The sequence below is a fragment of the Taudactylus pleione genome, unplaced genomic scaffold (assembly GCF_031769625.1).
Source record: "Taudactylus pleione unplaced genomic scaffold, aTauple2 ptg000502l, whole genome shotgun sequence".
Taxonomy (NCBI): domain Eukaryota; kingdom Metazoa; phylum Chordata; class Amphibia; order Anura; family Myobatrachidae; genus Taudactylus; species Taudactylus pleione.
In genome coordinates, this window is record NW_028284904.1 from 6693290 (window position 1) to 6717867 (window position 24578).

The 24578-nt window shown below is 45.4% G+C and overlaps 1 protein-coding gene across 1 annotated transcript in view; it reads left to right on the top strand.

Annotated features, from left to right (window-relative positions):
• The first annotated feature begins 494 nt into the window (after positions 1–494).
• The window catches only part of LOC148501812 (ovostatin-like), a 259021-nt gene continuing 234937 nt past the window's right edge, over positions 495–24578 (top strand). Inside the window, exons 1-5 of the mRNA XM_088449994.1 lie at positions 495–705; positions 991–1217; positions 3113–3177; positions 16690–16888; positions 18878–19034. Coding sequence (XP_088306120.1) covers positions 495–705; positions 991–1217; positions 3113–3177; positions 16690–16888; positions 18878–19034 — 859 coding nt within the window. The remainder of the gene's footprint in view (positions 706–990; positions 1218–3112; positions 3178–16689; positions 16889–18877; positions 19035–24578) is intronic.

The window sequence follows — 24578 nt, forward strand, 5'->3', positions numbered from 1 at the left end:
TCAATATGATGAGGAGTTTCATCACAAACTGGATCGGGTCAGGGTCATGGACCTGGGTTGTAAAGATGTTGAGGTGTGGATGGAGGTGACGCAACATACACGCGTCGTTTCTGCTCAGTTCTCTGGGTGGCCAGTTCAACCCTCATCCCCCTCAGCACCAAGGACAGCCAGTGAAGGGCAGAACAAGTGTAAGTGTTACGCGTACAATATTGGGAATTGTACCCTGGGAAACAGGTGTCGTTTTAGACACCAGTGCCTCCGCTGCGGCACAACACACCCCAGTAAGAACTGCTCCCGTAGGCCAGGAGGGGCTCAGGACACCGCCACAACACCCACTGCCAATCGGGCAGGGGGTGTGAATTTTAAGTAGAGCAGCAAGTCCCATCCGTCTGGATGCCATGGGAAAATGGCTGGACTGGTATCCTGTGTGTGATGATGGCACTTTTTTGAGTAAGGGCTTTGCAGGGGGGTTTTCGCTTCCAATCATTCGGTCTATGGGTTCCAGGTCCCCTAGGAATTTACGCTCGGCCTACGATTTGTCTTATGTTCTTAAGGACAAGGTTATGAAGGAGGTCTGGCTGGGTCGCATGATTGGGCCTTTCATGCAACTTCCGATACCTGATCTTGTCCTCTCACCTGTGGGTGTTGTCCCCAAGAAAGCCCCGGGGAGTTGCCGTTTAATTCAGCACCTGTCACATCCGTCAGGTAATTCGGTTAATGATGCCATAGAAGTTTAGGTCTGCCGCGTGCAGTACCAGTCCTTCGACTCTGCATTAGCATTAGTTCACACAGCAGGCCGGGGTTATTTGATGGAAAAAGTGGACATTAAGTCCGCTTTCAGATTGTTGCCCCTGCATACTGAATCATTTCATTTCATGGGTTTCCAGTTGCCAGATGGTTATTACCTGGACAAATGTCTTCCTATGGGATGTTTAGTTTCCTGTTCATTCTTCGAGCATTTCGGTTCCTTTCTCCATTGGTGTGTCGCAGTGGGGTCTGGGGAGATGAGCATAGCAAATTACTTGGACGACTCCTTGTGCGTGGGTCCAACCAGTTCGGATCACTGCAATTGCCTCCTTTTTTCATTGCAAGCACTCTTCGCGGAATTTGGGGTTCCTATTGTGAACGACAAGACTGAAGGCCCCGCTACTAAGTTGGTTTTCTTGGGTATTGAAATTGATACCTTGGAGGGTTTTTGCCGGCTGCTACCGGACAAGGTGCATCGCTTGCAGGATGCAAACTCCTCCTAGCGTTGGCAGGGGGGAAAGGTAACACTTCGTCAAGGTCAATCCTTGCTTGGACTGTTTAACTTTGCGTGTCGCATTAACCCGATGGGGAAGATTTTTTGTAGCAAGCTACAGAAGGCCTTGGTAGGACTGCGACAACCGCACCATTTTCTGCGGCTGTCTTGCTGAATTAAAACTGGACCTGGTGGTTTGGGAGACCTTTCTGGGCGATTTCAACGGAGTGCATGTCTGGCCTGCGGTGCCTCAGCCTAATGCTTGCCTGTAGCTCTTCACGGATGCTGCAGGATCCTCAGGTTTTGGATCTTTTTTGGGTGGTGATTGGTGTTTTTCGGCTTGGTCGTCGGAATGGGTGCAGGCAGGACTGACCAAGAACTTGATCCTGCTGGAACTGTTTCCCATAGTGGTGGCATTGGAGCTATGGTGTCATCGGTTGCATGACCGTTGCATCGTGTTTTGGTGCGATAACCTGGGAGTAATACATGCGATCAATAACCAAAGATTGTCATCACTACCAGTGCTGTGTCTCCTTGCTTGGCTAGTCCTGCGTGCTTTACAATTTAACATACTGTTTACAGCCCATCTTGTGGCGGGGATTTTCGTGAATTTGCACCGTACATGGCATTGAGTGGTGAGCCTAGTCCATTTCATTGTTGGCAGATCATCAAACCGGAATGGAAGATCTTGCACGTCTGTCCGTGGTCCCATGGATGTTGACTGCCTACCAGACATCTTGGCAACAGTGGGAGATCTTTTTTCAAGGATGGTGTTCATCAGGTAGATCTCATTATGCTAATATGGTCGCTTTTGTATAGTCTTTATTGAATTCCTGCAGGTCGCAGGCTTATGTTGCCCAGAGACTTGCCGGGATTTAATTTTTTCTGCGTATGGCGGGACAGAGAGACATCACTAAGGGTTTTGTAATACAAAAGGCCCTTAGGGGTTGGTCTCGCACCATTCCTACCATGGATGATCATCAGCGTCGTCCTATTGGTCCTAATTTGTTAGCGTATCAATGTGACAGGTCATTTGTTTCACGCAGTTCGAGGTTCTTTTATTTCACCTCGCTTTTGTGATGTCCTTTCACAGGGCTTTTTGCATCAGCAAACTGGTCATAGCTTCGCATCACGCTCAACCCCCTCTGCTTTGTTCCCACATTCTGCTGCGCAATATGATGTTGTGCATTCTAAGACCGATCAGATGGGTAGGGGTCACCGGGTGTCCCTGGAGTTCTGTCCTGATGACAGGATTTCTGCGGTTCACTTGGCCTCCGGGGGTTTGGCTCATGCATGAGGACGGATCTCCTCTGACTAAATTCCAATTTCAATCAGTCTTCCATCGCTGCATACGGCAGCTCGGGCTTTCCCCTTCGGAGTACGGTATCCATTCTTTTAGAATGGGTGCCGCAATTTTTGCGGCCTCTTCGGGTCTTTTTCCACAGGAGATCCAGGCTCTCGGAAGATGGAAATCCAATGCCTACTGAAGATATGTTTGTGTGGAACCATAAATTGTTATACTTTATTCGTTTTGACTTGAGTGCCTTGGCCAACTCGTCGCCTTTCCGGTGGGGGTCCCGAGAGATTTTGCACTGTTTTTTGCCCTGCTTTGGACATTGATTGGTTAGCTTAAAGTAACATTAATAGTGAATAAATAAAAGAAGATATAAAAGGAAAATGTTTACAATAGAAAAGATCCAGCAGGTTTTTTGTAGGTTTTCACCTCGGGTCAAGTCTTCCTCCCGATCCTCCTTTTATGATTTGACATGTTTCATATATACGCATCTATTATATTTCTGTATATTTACAGGTTTCCAGGACGCTAGGCCCATTTGTTGTATTGGTCACTCTTTTATATTTTGGGCTGGGCAGTCTCGCTTTGCAACAGATGCCTCGGTGTTCCCTCGTTGGGAAGCTTTGTTGCGCAGCTTACACAGGTCAGTGGCTGAATTCGGAGCCCCTAAGTGTTAATTATTCATCTCGGAGGCAATGATTTGGTTCAGCAAACTTCTTTAGAGCTGCGCCACGCGATTGTTCGCGACTTGAGGGAGGTGGTTCGGCTATAGCCTGACTGCCTGTTGGTATGGTCCTCTATCATCGCCATGCTTTCCTGGTGCTATTGTTATGATAGTGTGGCTTTGGACAGGTCCAGGAGGAAAGTGAACAAATGGGGGGCTAGGCATGTGCTGGAGTGGGGAGGGCTAGTGGTGCATCATCCTTTAATTCGGATCCAAGATGCCCATCTTTTTCGTAGGGATGGTGTACATCTCACTGAGGAGGGTCATTTTTTTGTTTCTGGAAGGCATATTTGCGGTATTAATGGGTTTGGTTAGTTAGTATGAGAACCGTTGTGGCGGGAAAGACCGGCAATATTGAAGCGTCCATCTTGCGGCAATAATAGCGGTGCGCACCCTTTCAATGCACTGATTAGGCTGATTTCACCCTATTGGGGTCAGTGGCACATCTCGACCGAGCAGGATGAATAGTGCATTGGTATGGGTGTTGGTCACTTGCTCTGAAAGGGATAGTTGGCCCTTGCAAGTTTATTAAGATCACACTTGCCCTTGTCTGGGATAGTTGGCCCTCACAAGTTGTGATATACTTTTGGCCTAAGACAAGTGGATGCTAGTTGTTTGCCATTCTTTCTCCTGCCACCATACCTACCATTGTAACTAAATAAAGCTGACTAGTTAATTTAAAAGGCATAACTTGGTCTTGTGTGTTTATTTTAGTTAAGTTTAGTTTAAGTTTATGGGTCACATTTATCATCTGATGATAGAAAGTTTATTCATATTCGGCACACTTCCTACCAGGTCTATAGTTTTGTCCCAGACTAAGCGTAGCATGGGCCCATTTATCGTGATATTAGCGCCCATGACAGCATTGCAGTATGAGATAATAGCGCCCAAATGTATTAAATAGCATAGACAGTGTGCGATGCCTTTGGTGTGAAGTGACCACATCAGTGTTCTCATCCCTCCTCCATCGATTCTACTGCGCATGAGCAACCTACAGGCCACGCCTGTGCAGCTAATGCCATCTTCACATCGGAGATATCTGCTGTAGTCCCTCCTTGACACATTGGGGTGATATTTAATATTTGCAGGTATCCCCTGAAAATGTGTGTTTCCTGGGAATATGTCACAAATATTTAATGATAAATAGGCTTCTATGGGGCCTATTCATCAACACTAAATTCATGTTTTTAAGGACATTTTCCTTAAATAACGTTATTTTAGTATTCATGATGACACTTAGCACAGGAGATATCACTGATATCTCCTTGCTAAGCTCCTATGCATTAATTTCCACACTCCCCATACATTATTATGGGGATATTTAAATTATGGTATTCATCAAATTCCGAAAATTATGAATTTTCGGAATTTGATGGAGGTACTATCAGCCACTGTGAGGTGGCGAATAGCAGGTGAAACTTACCTGCTTCCAGCTGGACAGGTCTCCCGGCGTCTCCCTCCGGCGCTCTGGTGCTTCCTCTGGCTCTGGAGGCTGGTCGGACACTGTGTTTTCTAATCTGTACTGTGGTCTGCTGGGAGACCACATGGCAGACCAGTAGGACGGAGCCGGGGGCTGCTGTGCGGACAGGTAAGTCGGGGGGAGGTGAGCGGAGGGGAGAAGGGGAAGGGGGGTACACAAAATTACCACAGCACTAAGTAGTGCTGCGCATGCGCTGGGTTTACAATTGTAACAGCGCATGCGCAGCACGGATTCCAGCTGCGGTAATGCAGTGTAGTGAGGGAAACTATTTCCCGAAAAGCTGTCATCGCAAAAATGACAGCTTTTTGCAATAGCTACTTATGGAGAGGAGGAATGATGAATTCCTCCTGTAATTAGGTAGAACTCCATGCGATTTCTAAACCTAATTACCTCCATCGATTTTTATGTGTTAATGAATAGGCCCCTATGTGCCTTCTGGCCGTGTGCTGTGTCTTCATAGTGTAAAATACTGCCAGACTAAATACTGATCAGTGACAGTCCGGAATAAGCTAATGATTACAATGTATTACTTGTCTGATGCTTATATCAGGGCTGGAGCGCAGAAAACACTGTAAATATCATCCAAACATTAATCTTGTATTTCAATTTATTATTTATTGACTAGAAAGTTCAGCCATTGATTTGTTTTACTACTCACCAAAATATATAGGCTATTATATAATCTAAAATAAAAGCTGCTATTTTCACACAGTTCTGTAATGATCCCTGAAAAATTTTCATCCTGATCGGGTGCATCTTCCTATTCCTGGTCACTTATATCACATAGCATGGATTCCCATAGACCAGGGATGGGGAACCTGAGGCCCGGGGGCCGTATAAGGCCCCCAAAATCATTTGTTCTGTTCCTCTGAGTTTTTTTTCTGATAACCACATCTGGCTATCAGGGTGTCTAGAATGGCACTAGAATCTCTGCAGCAGTGCCATCTGGAGCATCCTTAAGTTGCTTCAGTAGGTCAAATCACTGCCCTTATAGTTCGAGCATCACTTTTATCACCGGCGAAAGTGGCCCGACCCCATGTGACATCACATGAAGGGGGCATGGCCTGCACCGGGCCCACAAATAATATTATATATATCAAAATGGCCCTTGGCAGAAAAAAGGTTCCCCACCCCTGCCATAGACTGCTGCAGGTTTATGAGCAGGAAAATGGTTCCCTTCTACAGTATGTGTCAGTCTTTTAATATCATTTTTGGGTTGTATGGAGGCCTCATACTTGTGCTCTTGTTTTAATCTGTTGAGTTTCTGCTAAGGTAAAGTTCAACCCCATTTTAGGGCCATATAAAGCAGTATATTACCAGGGCCAGTCATTACCAGGGGCAATCATTACCAGGGACAGTCATTATCAGGGACAGTCATTACCAGGGGCAATCATTACTAGAGATGTGCGCCAACCCCCGTGTTTTGGTTTTTTGATCTAGATTTTTTTCTTAAAAAATCATAAAAACAGCTAAAATCACATAAAATGGGTCTGTTTTTGTTCCTACAGTATTATTAACTTCAAATATTTTTTTCATCCAGTTTAGGCCCAAAATTTGCACCAAGCTAGCTGGCTGACTGAGCTAAGCGGCAGCAGTGGGCGGCACAAACACGTGGCAGTTCAACTTCCAACATGGCACATCAGGAAACAAATGTTTTAATTATTCAAGAGAGGCCTGAGGGACTGAGGGAGTGAGGGAGTTGGAGTATGTATGTAAAAAAATATTATACTTATTCACATCAGTCCTTGCCCCAGAAGAATCCTTGAGCTCCATGCCTGCTGCTTCTGGGAGTGTATTTTCTCATCCCAGAAGGGGACCAGGAAGACTTCTAGTAGTGCTTTCCAAAACTATTGACTATTAAATAATCCTTTGCAAAGCTTACACATGAAAAAGCATTTCCCAACCTGTACAGGGACATTAAAAAAAACATAGTTAGTTAGTAGCCTCCAAACTGCCACTCAACCAGCACAGATATGTGGACAATGCAAGATTTAAGATTAATGGGTAAATTTTTACAAGTGAGTATTAGAAGTGATGTTGCCCATAGCAACCAATCAGATTCTACTTAACATTTACCTAGCACTTTCTAGAAGTTAATAGTTAGAATATGATTGGTTGCTATGGGTAAGCAACTTCACTTCTAAAACTTACTTCTAAAAACTCTCACTTTAGTAAATTAAATTTACCCCTTAAGGTCTTACATTCTTGAGAATCCTGCGCCAACTTCTGCTGCTAGGAGTTGATTTTCATCCCAGAAGAGGACCAGAAAGACTTCTAGTAGTGCTTTCCAAAACAATTGACTGTAAAATAATACTTTGCAAGCTTCCACATGAACATTTCCCAACCTACACAAGGGCATTAAAAATAAACATAGTTAGTTAGTAGCCTTCAAACTGCCTTTATTCCCATTGTCCACTTAACCAGAGCAGATATGTGGACAAGTGGAACAGAGCAGCAAATGCAACATTTCAGATTTAAAGTTTAATTTTTACGTTGTGTATTTCTTGAGAATTATTTAGTGCCATGCCTGCTGCTAGGAGTGGATTTTCATCCCAGAAGGGATGAAGACATTATTTCGTATTCACAATGGACACATCTGAAGAGATGTTCTGTAAATGACTACTGGCAGGACAAAGAGGCAATTTGGAGGCCCTTACACAAAACTGCCTTTTCTTTACTTGAGCTGCCCACCTTCCAGTGTGTACTCAGAAAGAGTTTTCAGCACAGCCGGGAACCTTGTCAGTAATCAGCCAGAGACTGCTTCCCCAAAATGGAAAAGATGATGTCCATCAAAATGAACTACAAATTCTACGAGAAAGACCTTTACCATCAATTACGTGCAAATATTATAGAGGCACTTGTAATGGTGGATTCCAGCAAAGACAAATTAATATTGTGTGAAGAAGATGATGTATACATCACTCAAGCATATATCGTCATCCCATCCTGTGTTGTGTATAAATTACAGCTGCGCTCCCTGTTAGGGGATTCATTGTCCACTTTAGTGGATGTGAACTCCATTTTAGTCCATATCATCACCACACCCCATACACATCTTCTGACCTGGTCTACAGGAGGAGCAGCTGCACTCTGGAATACGGTTGCATGGAGTTGGCCCTCTGACTCGCTCAAATTCTGGTAGAGGTGCCATGTGTAGGGACTGGGAGTAGGGACACTATAATCAGAGTACGTAGTTTTAGCTGCTTTATTCTATGTTTTAAACCATATCCTATATTTTCACCTTTTGAAAATGTTTATGCAAATCTCAGCTGAGGCGTTTGTGATGTCATGGCTAATGCATACACACAAACAGAAAAAAAAACACATTGATTGATTCATTTCTTTTGTTGGCACTTGGGAGGGAGAGCACCCCTGAATGAGGCAGCAGCCCCTTGATAAATGACACAGGCAGCACCCCTGCACAGACACGTTGCTGGTGATAAGTGTGGCTGACGCACACATACACAAAAAACACATTGATTTATTTATTTTTTTTGTCACTTGGGGGGAGAGCACCCCTGAACGAGGCAGCAGCCCTTTGATAAATGACACAGGGAGCACCCCTGTGCAGCTACGTTGCTGATAGGTATGGCTAACATACACACACACACACACAGAAAATGTGTAATTTTATTTTTTTTGCACTTGGGGGGGGAGAGCACCCCTGATGGACAGAGCACCCTCTGGACAACACAGGAGCACCCCTTAAGGACTGCAGTGACACAGCTCTTAGTATCAGTGGAGTAACTTCATTCCAGGTGCCCAGAGGCATGATAAATGTTGGTGCCCCCAAATTAAAATGTACCACCCCCCAGTACCTATGCCAGCCCCAGCTGCCGCCGCCCCCCTATATAGTTCCCCCAGTAGTGGTCCCCCTATGCAGTGCCCTCAGTAGAGGTCCCCCTATGTAGTGCCTGCCTATGTAGTGCCCCCCAGTAATGGTCCCCCTATGCAGTTCCTCCTGTAGAGGTCCCCCTATGCAGTGCCCCCAATAGTAAGGCCCCTGTAGTGCCCCCAATAGTAAGGCCCCTGTAGTGTATGATTCCCCCAGTAGTAATGTCCCCATATGATGCCCCCAGTAGTAAGGCCCCTGTAATGCCCCCATATGATGCCCCCAGTAGTAAGCCCCCTGTAATAAGTCCCCAGTAGTAAGCCCCCTGTAATGCCTCCAGTAGTGAGCCCCCTGTAATGCCTCCAGTAGTGAGCCCCCTGTAATGCCCCCAGTAGTAAGCCCCCTGTAGTGAGCCCACTGTAGTTGTCCCCAGTAGTGAGCCCCCTGTAATGCCCCCAGTAGTGAGCCTCCTGTAGCTGCCCCCAGTAGTGAGCCCCTTGTAGTTGCCCCCATTAGTGAGCCCCCTGTAATTCCCCCAGTAGTGAGCCCCTTGTAGCTGCCCCCAGTAGTGAGGCCCCTGTAATTCCCCCAGTAGTGAGCCCCTTGTAGCTGCCGCATGGTAGTAAGCCCCCTGTAGCTGCCCCCAGTGGTGAGGCCCCAGTAGTGAGCCCCCTGTAGTTGAGCCCCCTGTAGTGAGCCCCCTGTAGTTGCCCCCAGTAGTGAGCTCCCTGTAGCTGCCCCCAGTAGTGAGCCCCCTGTAGTTGCCCCTTGCACGCACACATGCAAAAAAAATATACCTTAAACCCTGCTCCAGTGCTGCTGCCATCTGTCCCCGGCACCCGCTCCTCAGCACTATGGGAGTGACGTCACTCCCATAGTGCACTGCAGGACCTGGAAGACGGCATAAGCTCCGTCCTCCGGCTGTAACCGGGGGTTTGAATAGGAGCAGGGCACCAACTGGTAACACACTCAGCGGGCGACCGGACCCCCTGCACCCTCTGTAGTTACACCATTGGGGGAGGAGCGTTGATCAACAGCGTTCCTTCACCATGCAGCTTCGGGGGACAATGTGGAGCCAGGTGCCCCCTTCAGGGCTGGCGCCCGGCGGCAAGTGAATCCATTGTCTCCCGGAGTTCCGCCACTGCCTAGTATATAGAGTAACACAGCCCTTATGTACAACAGGCACAGCACAGCCCAGCACAGCAGCCAGCCCTAGTATATGGATAAGACGGAGTGGACAACAGCCAGCCAGCCCCTATGACAAGTGACAACAGCGAGCCAGCCCCTATGCAGTATGGATATTAAGCAGCCAGCCACTGACAAGTGACAACAGTAGCCAGCCCCTTAAACTAGGGCGTGCGCCGGCCTATTTTCGTGTTTTGTGTTTTGGTTTTGGATCTGGATCTTTCTTCGTGTTTTGGATCTGGATTGGTTTTGCCAAAACCACCCTTCCGTGTTTTGGGTTCTGGGTTTTGTGTTTTGGATCTGTATTTTTTTTTTAAAAAGCATAAAAACAGCTAAAATCACTGAATTTGTGGGTTTTTCTGCTCCTATGCTATTATTAACCTCAATAACCTTAATTTCCACTAATTTCCAGTCTATTCTGAACACCTCACAATAGTGTTTTTATGTCCAAAAGGTTGCACCTTGGTAGCTGGATGACTATGCTAAGCGACACGAGTGGCCGGCACAAACACGTGGCCCATCTAGGAGAGACACTGCAGTGGCAGACAGGATGGCAGTTCGAAAAACTAGGCCCCAAACAGTACATAATGCAAAGAAAAAAAAGAGGTGCAAGATGGAATTGTCCTTGGGCCCTCCCACCCACCCTTATGTTGTATAAACAGGACATGCACACTTTAACAAACCAATCATTTCAGCGCCAGGGTCTGCCACACGACTGTGGCTGAAATGATTGGTTCGTTTGGGCCCCCACAAAACAAGCTGGCAATTAATCTGTCCCTGCACAAACTGGCTCAACGGAGGCAAGATGTCGTCCTCATCCTCCTGATCCACCGATTCCTCACCCTCTTCAGTGTTATGTACATCCTCACAGAGTATTAACTCGTCCCCGCTTGAATCCACCTCTGTACGTTCTGGAGGCTGGTCTCCCTGGAAGATTTGATAATTCGTTTTTCTGAACATCATCTCCACGTTTTGTGGAAGCATACTCCTACGCCTTTCGCTGACAAGATTCCCAGCTGCACTAAACACTCTTTCGGAGTACACACTGGAGGGGGGGCAACTTAAATAAAATAGAGCCAGTTTGTGCAGGGGCCTCCAAATTGCCTCTTTTTCCTGCCAGTTCAGGTACGGACTGTCTGACATGCCTACTTGGATGCTGTCACCGATGTAATCCTAAACCATTCTGTCAATGGTGACAGCATCATATGCAGTGACAGTAGACATGTCAGAAATTTTTGCCAGGTCCTTCAGTCCGGACCAGATGTCCAAACTTGGTCCTGCCTGCCCTGCATCACCGCCAGTGGGTTGCTTAGGATACCTAAGCTGTTTCCTGGCAGCCCCAGTTGCGGGAGAAAATGTAGAAGGAGCTGTTGACATGTCACGTTCCACTTCAGCTCACAGTGTTCTCACCAGCAGGTCTTCGCACCTCTGCAGGCTTGTGTCGGCCGGAAAGAGAGACACCACATAGGCTTTAAACCTAGGATCGAGCACGGTGGCCAAAATGTAGTGGTCTGTTTTCAACAGATTGACCACCCTGGAATCCTGGCAAAGCGAATGAGGGGCTTCATCTACAAGTCCCACATGTTGAGCAGAATCGCTCCGTCTTAGCTCCTCCTTCACTTTCTCCAACTGATTCTGCAAAAGCCTGATGAGGGGAATGACCTGACTCAAGCTGGCAGTGTCTCAACTGACTTCACGTGTGGCAAGTTCGAAGGGCTGGAGAACCTTGCACATCACGGAAATCATTTTCCACTGCACTTGAGGCAGGTGCATACCCCCTCCTTTGCCTATGTCATAGGTGGATGTATAGGCTTGAATGGCCTTTTGCTGCTCCTCCATCCTCTGAAGCATATAGAGAGTTGAGTTCCACCGCGTCACAACCTCTTGCTTCAGGTGATGGTGGGGCAGTTTCAAGAGTGTTTGCTGGTGCTCGAGTCTTCGGAACGCAGTCGCTGAATGGCGAAAGTGGCCAGAAACTTTTCGGGCCACCCAAAGCATCTCTTGCATGCTCCTGTTGTTTTTCAGAAAATTCTGCACCACCAAATTTATTGTGTGAGCAAAACATGGGAAGTGCTGGAATTTGCCCTGATGTAATGCCCGCACAATATTGGCGGCATTGTCAGAGATATCACAAATCCCCAGGAGAGTCTAAGTGGGGTAAGCCACTAGGCGATGATTTCCCTCAGTTTCTCTAAGAGGTTGTCGGCGACGTGCCTCTTACTGAAACCGGTGATACACAGCGTAGCCTGCCTTGGAACGAGCTGGCGTTTCTGAGATGCTGCTACTGGTGACGCTGCTGTTGTTGCTGCGTAAGGTGATACATTTACCCAGTGGGCTGTCACAGTCATATAGTCCTTAGTCTGTCCTGTTCCACTTGTCCACATGTCCGAGGTTAAGAGGACATTGGGTACAACCAAATTTTTTAGGACACTGAGGACACTTTTTCTGACTTTTCAGTACATTCTTGGTATCGCCTGCCTAGTGAAGTGGAATCTAGGTGGGATTTGGTACCGGGGACATACTACCTCCATCAATTGTCTAAATCCCACTGCACTAATGGCGGATACTGGACGCACGTCTAACACCAACACAGCAGTCAAGGCCTCAGTTATCCATTTTGCTTCAGGATGACTGCTGTCATACTTCATCCTCCTCGCTAAGAGCTGTTGGAGGGTCAATTGTTTAGTAAGAGTAGTGGTGCTCCTTCTTCCTCTCTGGGATGAAGAACAACTCCCAGCAGCAACAGTAGCAGTGGCAGGAGTAGGCGTAGCAATGCAGGATTCTCCGGAGGAATCCCAGATAGGAGAATCAGTCATGTCATGGCCTGCAGGGCTACTTCCGATCCTGACTAAGGAGGAAATTGATGAGAAGGGAGTTGACAGTGTGGTTTGCAGGCACTTGGATACAACAGGAAAAAGGGATATAGGTGTCCCTGGACTGCTTACAGTCTTAGCCAAAGTTTCTGAACTTGACAGTAACTTTTTATGAACGCGCTGCAGGTGACGTATAAGGGAGGATGTTCCTAGCTGGTTAACGCCCCTACCCCTACTTATTTCACCTTTACATAGGGTACATTTGACAAAACAGTTGTTGTCTGGATTTGGATAGAAATATTGCCAGACCAAAGAGGTGGAATGTTTGGTCTTCTGCCCAGGCATGACCGTGTTGGGCTTTTTCATCCCACGGACAACAACTGTCTCCCCCGGAGCCTCATTTAAACCACCTCACCATCAGAATCCTCCTCGTCAACTTCCTCCTCAGCGCCAGCTACACCAATATCTTCATCCTGTTGTACTTCAACAGTGACATCTTCAATTTGCATATCAGCAAGTGGACTGTGGGTGCTCCTTCCAGCACTTGCAGAGGGCGTGCAAATGGTGGAAAGAGCCACCTCTTCCCGTCCAGTGTTGGGAAGGTCAGGCATCGCAACTGTCGACACACTTGGACTCTCCTTGGGGATTTGTGATATCTTAGAATTAGAAAGCACATTTCTTTGCTGTGCTTTTGCCAGCTTAACTTGTTTGATTTTTATGGTGGGAGGAGGGCTTCCATCGTCATGTGAAGCTAAACCACTAGTAATGAACATAGGGGAATACCTTAGCCGTTCCTTGCCACTCCGTGTCGTAAATGGCATATGGGCAAGTTTACGTTTCTCCTCAGATGATTTAAATGCTTTTTTTAAGAACTTTGTCCTTTGGGATTTTATATGCCCTCTACTATGACATTGGGCATCGGCCTTGGCAGATGATGTTGATGGCATGTTATCGTCTATGTCATGACTAGTGACAGCAGCTTCAGCACTAGGAGGAAGTGGTTCTTCATCTTTCCCTATATTATTTTTATCAGAGAAAGTTTGGTCCTCCATTTATGTTATATTGATATATACGTGCGGCTAAGGTGCACACAAACACAGAAAATATATATATTTTTTTGTTCTAGTGTACTTTGGGGGTTACACCACCCTTTAACGGACAGACGCACGCTTGGCGCTACTGGGATGCACGTACAGTGCACACAATTCACAAACACTGAAAAAAATATATTATTTATTTGGAGTGCACTTTGGGGGTTACAGCACCCTTTAACGGACGAGCCATCTGGCCCTTTACTTATGACACAGGCGCACGCTTGGCACTGTTGCTTTGAGGATGCACATACAGTGCACACAATTCACAAACACAGAAGAAAAAAAATATTATTTATTTGGAGTGCACTTTGGGGGTTACAGCACCCTTTAACAGACGAGTCACCCGTCCCTTTACTTATGACACAGGAGCACGCTTGGTGCTACTTTGTTGATGCATGTCTGGCTTCTGCGCACACAATTCACAAACACAGAAAAGAAAATATATATTAACACAGAAAAAATATATATTCTTTTGCACTTGGGGGGAGCACCCCTGAAGGACAGAGCACACCCTGGGCAACACTACAGCACCCCTTTAGGACTGGGACACTGCACAACACAGCCCAGCCAGCCCCTATAGACTTTGGAGTGGACACAGCCCCTATGGACAACTGATGGCACAACACAGCCCAGCCAGCCCCTATGGACAACAAACTGCAAAACACAGCCCAACCAGCTGACATCACGTCACTGCCCTCATGGTTTAAAGCTTGTTTGTGGGCCTGTCAATTCACTAAGAACCGGTAACATCCACTTGATAACAGTTTTATCACACTAAGGGGGGGAGGTATATCAAATCTTGAGGGGGCAGCCTGCTGAGGCTGCATTGGAGAGTGGGCATACAGCTCCCTATATTTTCTGTGATCAGCCTGTGGTTTATTCAGACACACAGGCTGATCATAGTTGCAAGCTTCTGAAATTATTTCATTAGTACATTTGAACAGATCACATTTCCCATTACAAGTTTGGTAATTGCGATCTTCTTACTAAAAGAATACAAATTTAATTGCTTGGAGGAGTTTTTTTTTTTTTTACAAAAGCTCTTTGATACATTTGTATAAAACTAAAATAATGTAAAAAAAGGGTGTGAAAACACCCGTTTTCACATTATTTTAGTATACATTGATAAGTATACAACTTAGGGGTAAATTTACTAAATTTAAATCTACTAATTTACTAAAGTGAGAGTTTTTAGAAGTGAGTTTTAAAAGTGATGTTGCCCATAGCAACCAATCAGATTCTACTTAATATTTCACTAGCACCTTCTAGAAGATAATAGCTAGAATCTGATTGGTTGCTATGGGCAACATCACTTTTAAAACTCACTTCTAAAAACTCTCACTTTAGTAAATTTACCCCTTAGTGTTGAACTGAAGTGCCACAATATCCTCTTTTTTTTTGTTTGTATATTTGAGGAATATCAAACGTTGATTATAATTATTGTTAGCTGCTGGTAAGCAATATTTATTATTTTGTGGATATTGGAATAATTGGCACCTGGAATAGTTTTCCTTCGTCATGAACCTAATTTGCCCAAAACATGCCCCAATAGGACAGACCCCACCACTGCAGGCCATGGACAATCAGAACTGTGCAGCAAACAATGGCTTTATTGTGGACTAGACCATAACAAATAATTAGATATCCAATTACCTGGCTTCTTCATCTGCTGGTAGAGGATTCCATATACTGGAGGAAATAAAATTGCACAACAATATAAAAATAAATGACAAATCTTCCCAGAGCTGCAGACAAAACATTATTAGGATATCAGAGGCTTAACTAGTCCATACACTAATGAGTTAGACTGACTCATTATTAATCCGCCAGATGCAGGCCCATTAATATCGCAGGGCCCGGTGCAATGCACCGGCGGCACCGTCACTAGATCCGTCCCTGAGAAGGGGGCACCCGCAATCAAACGCGGTAAGGAGTGAACCCGGGGTTAACAGCACTGAAGTTATGCCGCTGCCTGTCATAGCTTAACAGGTGCAGCAACAGTGGATACTGGATAGCAGCAGAGTGGGGAGAGCACCTCTCCAGCTGGGCGCCTCCCTGCCTTGCATACTCAGCTGAGCACAACGCGCCAGCCCTGAGTGCAGCATCTTGTATCTGGAGTCGGGTAGCGAGGCAAATGAAGCTTACCTGCACCAGGATCGGTGAGCGGTGAGCTCCTTCTCTGTAACCAGTCAGCTAATCTGTGCAGTCAGCTGAAGTCCTGGCCGGCACCTCAGCTGACCGAACAGATCAGCTGACCATGGGTCACAGAGAAGGAGCTCACTGATCACCAATCCTTGGGTGCAGTGGGCAGGAAAGTTTATTTTAATATTTTCTATCATTTAACTATTTATACTCTCTGTGATGAGCTTATTGCAGAGCACAACGGAGCATGGGGCACAGGGGCACTGATGATCAGTCTGCACATGCAGAGATCAGCATATTTGTGTGAACTATTTTCCCCTCCTTGCACTTTTAGTTTAGTTCGCATAGCATTTTGGGGCACAATTCCGGCAGTGATGTCGGCTGTCACAGATCACTGCAGGGGGGTCCGGTGACTCAGAGGAGATCTGTTCTGCACTTTTGTAGAACTGATCTCCTCTGCAAAAGCTGGGGGACGCAGCAGGGCAGTGTGGTCTCATGTGATGCGACCTTGTCAGAGGAAACACTTTTGGCTCCAGTCGCGTTATATGCAATGTCACCAGTTAAATGGTTCAGGTGGATAAAGTTGAATCTGCCAATGATATAACCAAAGTTGCTAAATGTCCCTATTTTCTAATTTATGGAAAAATCTTTTTTTATACACCATTTTGGTGAAACTCTTATCCTACATTCTTATTTTATGGTTTATATAAGAAGAATATTTATTGAAGAAGGATATTTAAAACGTAAAAACAGACATTAGCAAATGAGGAAGCATGAACATTATGGTGATTGTAGTTCTCCAAGATCCACAGAGACAGATCCAGTATGACTGCATCAAACTATATATAGTTTATAGTGATTAATATTGTACATTTCTAATTACAGTACCGTTAGCAAAGAAAACTATTGCGGCCACGTCATAGTGATCCCATTTAGGCTCCAGAGTGGAAACAAAGAACAAATATGTATAATGATTGAATGTGACGAGGCTCTCTTTCTGAACGCTGCGTTGGAATACAATGGCACCGTAAATGTTCTATATAATGGTGACCATGCTAAAAATTTTCAATGCAAGGAATTTACAGTAAGTGCTTTTCGATTCACATTTTAACATGCATGCAACCCACAGATCCTGGGCAGCTTTATTCTTACACTGCAACATACTTGTGATATGGGGTAGTTACGGCACTTCTTGGGGCCACAGGTGTGTATTCCCTTGCCAATATTTTAATTCCAAGATATGCAAAATAAAAATAAATGATAGAATATAGTGTAATACTGTGGTGGTATTTTCTTTTATCTTAAAATTTCGATGTATACTCACCCTTTAAAGGTGATTCTTGCGCATTGGACACTATTGACACCGTGGTCCTACAGTGATTGCGCTATGCAACGTTGGACCTCCTGTCGTGGTCCTCAATAGCTTTATATGGAGAGATAAACGTAACAAGCTTCCATAGTGTGGATCAGTATACCCATATCAAGTTAGTATTATAAATACATTATGCTCACCTTGAATGGGATATGTTATATGCTTTGGACATTCATTTTAACATCCGGATGTCCGTCGGTAGTATGCTCCCGGTTTTTTGGATTGTAGCCCAAAAATAATTAATTGACAGCTTGTTGAGCCTACTTAAAAGGACATTAAAACAGAAAATATCAAGGGAAAATTTGAACCTGCATAATTGGAGTTTGGCGCTCCCCAAGATCATCATCCCATACATATATATGATGGCTGCAGTGGGAGTAATGGCACCATGAGGGCCCATCCAATTAACTTTTTAATCCACCAGCTGTATGATATTGAACAATTGTATACACTTTGTACCATAAAGAGATTCATTTACATCACTTTTCCCTTCTCTCACCACCCGTGTTGCTGAGGAACCCTACCCATCAATCAGAGCTGTAAAAGGACATTTTAGTAACCTCAGGGAACACTGTCCATTTTTCTTGGTGGGAATAATGGTAGACACTCCCAGAGCACACATGGCCAACCTACTGTTAATAGCGAAAACCAACCAGGTTTTGTCTTTTCAAATATTTGAAATATTTCAATCCTAGCAGATAAATTGCCGAAATCTTGTAGCTGCCTGCAACTCACAGACTATTAAACTTAACCCACAGGCTCTTTGAGTGCAGAAGTGTGGGTCGCAACAACCTTCCCCAACACTAGCCAGTAATGCCCCATGGGGAAGAGGTGGGACAATCTCATGTATCCATGGAGTCCTCGATGTTGCAATTCAACACAAATCGCATCATTGGCTGCCTGTACCGCCCACTTCACTCAGGAAGTGGGCAGCTGCGGCAAGGTGGTGGGTGGCTATGGGAGACTCGCCCACTTCTGGAGAGAATGCAATTATGCATCAGCCCACACACACATTACACTAACACTTTTGCAAACATAACTTTGATCAATAGTACATACAGTACAATAAGGTGGCTAGTCCCAAGAGATCTGACAGCTAGAGTATCAGGAAGTACAGCAAAGTCTGTAAAAAAAAAAAGGACTAAATAAAGGACACCTGGTATTCCCACATCTGCGGGCATCATAATAATCAGAGTGACAAACTGGCCCCGAGCGACTGCTTACTCACATTTGAGTTGCCTCCTAACTCAACTTTGCACCTGGCATAGTGGCACATGCTGCACCACCCTTAGGTACAGCCCAGCACTACCATCAGCTAGCCAACTTTCAGTGTCTGCTTTTATCCATTCCTGTTCCCACATCATAGCACCACTCTTGTAACCTCACTAACAGATGATCACATGATCAGTATAAATCTGAGATGAGGTTGTTCGCTTTTTGAATCTTGGGATATATGGATGAGCAGTATTTTAATATTAATTCCTAAATATGTGCAGATCTTCCTGAAAACCCAACTGAACAATTACAGTGCAGGTCAATGTATACATGTATTTCCATTGCATGAAAGTACACTAAAAGCTTGTATACACATTACATGCACGTACCAGATGACTTTGTACTTACAGTATGTTTATTGTCTTAATATTTGAAAATGCCAAGAACAAAATGAAGCTAAACATGGTCTTTACTACCTCTACGCAGGTGCCCACAGTTGAGTCACCACAATTAGTCTTTCTGTCATTTTCTGCTAAAGGAACAACAGTTGCTAAAACGGAACGCAGCACTCTAACCATTGACAATCTGCCGGATGTCTGCACTGTCCAGATGGAGAAACCCATTTACAAACCAGGGGACACCGGTGAGTGACTACTGAGCAATCAGTCAAAGTGCTCCAATATCTCTGAATGCTATGGGTCAGGAGAGACTCAAGCACCAGACCTGGCAGAAGAGGCTGTAATGTGACTGTTTAGGTGGCTAAACATGGTACGATATTTTAACTGTTATTGTCATTTCCGACCAATTGATACGACAAATCGTTTACAATCTGCCGTGTGTAGTCAGATCTTTATGAATCATAGGGGTAAATTTTATAAAATGAGGGTTTTTAGAAGTGGAGATGTTACCCACAGCAACCAATCAGATTCTACTTAACATTTATCTAGCACCTTCCTAGAAAATAATAGTTAGAATCTGATTGGTTGCTATGGGCAACAACTCCACTTCTAAACACTATCACTTTAGAAATTTACTCCATCATCTTTGAATACCAGGGTAATGTTACAGTGCAAGTAGCAGCCATTGAAGTATCATTACTCCAAAGAGAACAGACTATCTGACCCTCTTATAGTTACTGCAGTGTGTGCCTTCCTGAAGCTGTAGAGAGATATAAAGCAGTGAGAGTATTGTCTCACTCTATTAGAGTACCAAGAATGGGGAGGATGGCTGAGATTGAATGTGTCAGTAGGGATATGGGTTCTCGTGTGTGTCTCACTCATAGCGGCATATTCAATTGGGTGCGAGGTTTATCAAGGTAAAAAACATCGTGCCCCTCGCGCCCAATTTTGGAATACCCACGGTATCCAATTTTGAAAAAGTGGTCGCGGGGTTATCCGCTCTGAAAACCCTGCGCCGCGTAAAAAAAAATTCAGCACTTACCTGCCTGGGGATCTCCGCAGCTCTCGGTGGCCTCCCCTCTATCTTCTCACTGGAGAGGGGGCTGCCTTGAGTTCTGGGTGCTGCTGGGAGGCTCCAGGGGCTGGTGGGAGGGGCAAGGGCTGCTGGGAGATGCAAGGCCGGTGCTTCCATTTGGCAGCCTTAGGCAGCTGCCTAAGGGTGCCGGGCTCTGATGGGCAGCCCATTGAGGCTGCCTTCTACAGTGGGCATGGTCTTGTCTCTCCCCACCGGAAGCCATTTCACCCGGTAATGGCTGCAGTGCTTACCCAGCGGTGGGCACCCGTCAACACCCTCCCCCCTTCATGCAGCTAGACTAAGAGCCGCAGGAAGAGCTGTAGCCTGCAGCACCTAGTCAAGTTACGGTGACATCACTCTAGTACCGGCATGAGATGTTCCTTCTCCGCCCAGTGCGGTGTCTCTGGCAGTGCTCTCACCCGACCTGTAACTCGGACTTCCCTTGCTTCCTCCCCCGGCGGTGACGACGAGTCGGAGCAGTGCCTGCGCAGTTAGGTCTAGACTATACTGCTCTGATGGACCTGTGATGTCACACCCATGCGACCCGGCCTGAAAGGGGGAGGGGCGGGGATGCTAACGGGGGACCAAAAGTGTGGTGAGGGTGGTTTATTATATATATATATATATATATATATAAAATGGCTGGGGGTGAGGGGGGTTTATTAAATATATATATAATGGCTGGGGGTGAGGGGGGTTTATTAAATATTAGGGGTGTGCACCGGGCACTTTTCGTGTTTTGGTTTTGGATCTGGATCTTTCTTCGTGTTTTGGATCTGGACTGGTTTTGCCAAAACCACCCTTCCGTGTTTTGGTTTCTGGTTTTTGTGTTTTGGATCTGTATTTTTTTTTAAAAAAGCATAAAAACAGCTAAAATCACAGAATTTGTGTGTTTTTCTGCTCCTATGCTATTATTAACCTCAATAACCTTAATTTCCACTCATTTCCAGTGTATTCTGAACACCTCACACCTCACAATAGTGTTTTATATCCAAAAGGTTGCACCGAGGTAGCTGGATGATTATGCTAAGAGATACGAGTGGGCGGCACAAACACGTGGTCCATCTAGGAGTGACACTGCAGTGGCAGACAGGATGGCAGTTTGAAAAACTAGGCCCCAAACAGTACATAATTCAATGAAAAAAAAGAGGTGCAAGATGGAATTGTCCGTGGGCCCTCCCACCCACCCTTATTTTGTATAAAAAGGACATGCACACTTTAACAAACCAAATATTTCAGCGCCAGGGTCTGCCACACGACTGTGGCTGAAATGATTGGCTCGTTTGGGCCCTCACCCTCTTCAGTGTTGTGTACATCCTCATCCTCACAGAGTATTAATTTGTCCCCACTGGAATCCACAACCACAGGTCCCTCTGTACGTTCTGGAGGCTGGTCTCCCTGGAAGAGTTGATAATTCATTTTATGAACATCATCTTCTCCACATTTTGTGGAAGCAACCTCCTACGCCTTTCGCTGACAAGGTTCCCGGCTGCACTAAACATTCTTTCTGAGTACACACTGGAGGGGGGGCAACTCAGGTAAAATAGAGCCAGTTTGTACAGGGACCTCCAAATTGCTTCTTTTTCCTGCCAGTACAGGTACGGACTGTCTGACATGCCTACTTGGATGCTGTCACCGATGTAATCCTTTAACAGACAGACGCATGCTTGTCGCTGCTGCTTTAAGGATGCAGGTGCGGCTACAGCCCACACATTTCACAAAGACAGAAAAAAAAGAATTTTTTTATTGTTTGTGGAGCGCACTTTGAGGGTTACACCACCCTTTAACAGACAGACGCACGCTTGTCGCTGCTGCTTTGAGAATGCAAGTGCGGCTACAGCCCACACAATTCACAAAGACAGAAAAAAATGAAGAATTTTTTTATTGTTTGTGGAGTGCACTTTGAGGGTTACACCACCCTTTAACAGACAGACGCATGCTTGTCGCTGCTGCTTTAAGGATGCAGGTGCGGCTACAGCCCACACATTTCACAAAGAGAAAAAAAAAGAAGAATTTTTTTATTGTTTGTGGAACGCACTTTGAGGGTTACACCACCCTTTAACAGACAGATGCACGCTTGTTGCTGCTGCTTTGAGGATGCAGGTGGAATCTAGACAGGATTTGGAACCGTGGACACACTACCTCCATCAATTGTCTAAATCCCACTGCACTAATGGCGGATACTGGATGCACGTCTAACACCAACATAGCACTCAAGGCCTCAGTTATACGTTTTGCTTCAGGATGACTGCTGTCGTACTTCATCCTCATCGCTAGGGACTGTTGGAGGGTCAATTGTTTAGTAAAAGTGGTGGTGTTCCTACTTCCTCTCTGGGATGATGAACAACTCCCAGCAGCAGCAACAGCACTAGGAGGAAGTGGTTCTTGATCTTTCCCTATTTTATTTTTATCGGATAAAGTTTGATCCTCCATTTATGTTATATTGATATAGACGTGCGGCTAAGGCGCACACAAACACAGAAAATATTTTTTTATTTTTGCTGGAGAGTAGTGCACTTTGTGGGTAACACCACCCTTTAAGAAATGAGCCAGCCGGCTCTTTACTTATGGGACACAGGCGCACGCTTGGTGCTGCTCCTTTGTTTATGCACGTGCAGCCACAGTGCACACAATTCACAAACACAGAAAATATTTATTTATTTGGTTTGGAGTGTACTTTGGGGTTTACAGCACCCTTTAACGGTCAAGCCAGCTGGCCCTTTACTTATGACACAGGCGCACGCTTGGCACTACTTTGTTGATGCACGTGCGGCTACTGCGCACACAATTCACAAACACAGAAAATATTTTTTTATTTGATTTGGAGTGTACTTTGGGGGTTACAGCACCCTTTAACGGTCAAGCCAGCCGGCCCTTTACTTATGACACAGGCGCACGCTTGGCACTACTTTGTTGATGCACGTGCGGCTACTGCGCACACAATTCACAAACACAAAAAATATTTTTTTATTTGGTTTGGAGTGTACTTTGGGGGTTACAGCGCCCTTTAATTGTCAAGCCAGCCGGCCCTTTACTTATGACACAGGCGCACGCTTGGCACTACTTTGTTGATGCACGCGCGGCCACTGCGCACACAATTTACAAACACAGAAAATAATTTTTTATTTGGTTTGGAGTGTACTTTGGGGGTCACAGCACCCTTTAACGGTCAAACCAGCTGGCCCTTTACTTATGACACAGGCGCACGCTTGGCACTACTTTGTTGATGCACGTGCGGCTGCTGCGCACACAATTGACAAACACAGAAAAAATATTTTTTTTTAGCACTTGGGGGGAGCACCCCTGATGGACAGAGCACCCCCTGGACAACACTACAGCACCCCTTTAGGACTGGGACACTGCACAGGATTTTGGAGTTGACACAGCCCCTATAGACAACTGACTGCACAACACAGTCCAGCCAGCCCCTATGGACTTTGAAGTAGTGGACACAGCCCCTATGGACAACAGCAGCACAGCGCAGCACAGCACAGCACAACACTGCTCTGCACAACCCAGCCAGCCCTAACTCCCACCCTCCCTCTTCACTGTCCACAGCCGAGTGAGAAAATTGCACTGACGCGGGTACCTTATATAGGATCCAAAACCCGCGAGACCCGGAAGGTGGGATGATGACGTTTTGCCTCGATTTCCGATCTGTCTGGCGGGAAAAGTCGAGCCTGACTCGGATCGGCCTCGGATCGGGGGAGCTCGGGGGGGTTCGGATTTCAGAAATCCAAACCCGCTCACCCCTATTAAATATATATATATATATAATGGCTGGGGCTGAGGGGGGTTTATTAAATATATCTTAAAATGGCTGGGGGTGGGGGGTTTATTAAATATATCTTAAAATGATTGGGGGTGACGGGGGTTTATTATATATATCTTAAAATGGTTGGGGGTGAGAGGGGTTTATTAAATATATTTTAAAATGGTTGGGGGTGAGGGTGGTTTATTATATATATATATATATATATATATATAATGGCTGGGGGATGAGGGGGTTGTATTATATATATCTTAAAATGGCTGGGGGTGAGAGGGGTTTATTAAATATATCTTAAAATGGTTGGGGGTGAGGGGGGTTTATTATATATATCTTAAAATGGCTGAGGGTGAGAGGGGTTTATTTAATATATCTTAAAATGGCTGGGGGTGAGGGGGGTTTATTAAATATATATATAATGGCTGGGGGTGAGGGGGGTTTATTAAATATATCTTAAAATGGTTGGGGGTGAGGGGAGTTTATTATATATATCTTAAAATGGCTGGGGGAGAGAGGGGTTTATTAAATAAATATTTTAAAATGGTTGGGGGTGAGGGGGGTTTATTATATATATCTTAAAATGGCTGGCGGTGAGAGGGGTTTATTAAATATATCTTAAAATGGCTGGGGGTGAGGGGGGTTTATTAAATATATATATATAATGGCTGGGGGTGAGGGGAGTTTATTAAATATATCTTAAATTGGCTGGGGGTGAGAGGTGTTTTTTAAATATATCTTAAAATGGCTGGGGGTGAGGAGGGTTTATTAAATATATCTTAAAATGGCTTGGGATGAGGGGGGTTTATTAAATATATATAATGGCTGGGGGTGAGAGGGGTTTATTAAATATATATAATAGCTGGGGGTGAGAGGATCATTAAATATATAAGGGCTGGGAGTGAGGGGGGATCATTAAAAATAAATGGCTGGGGGTGAGGGGATCAT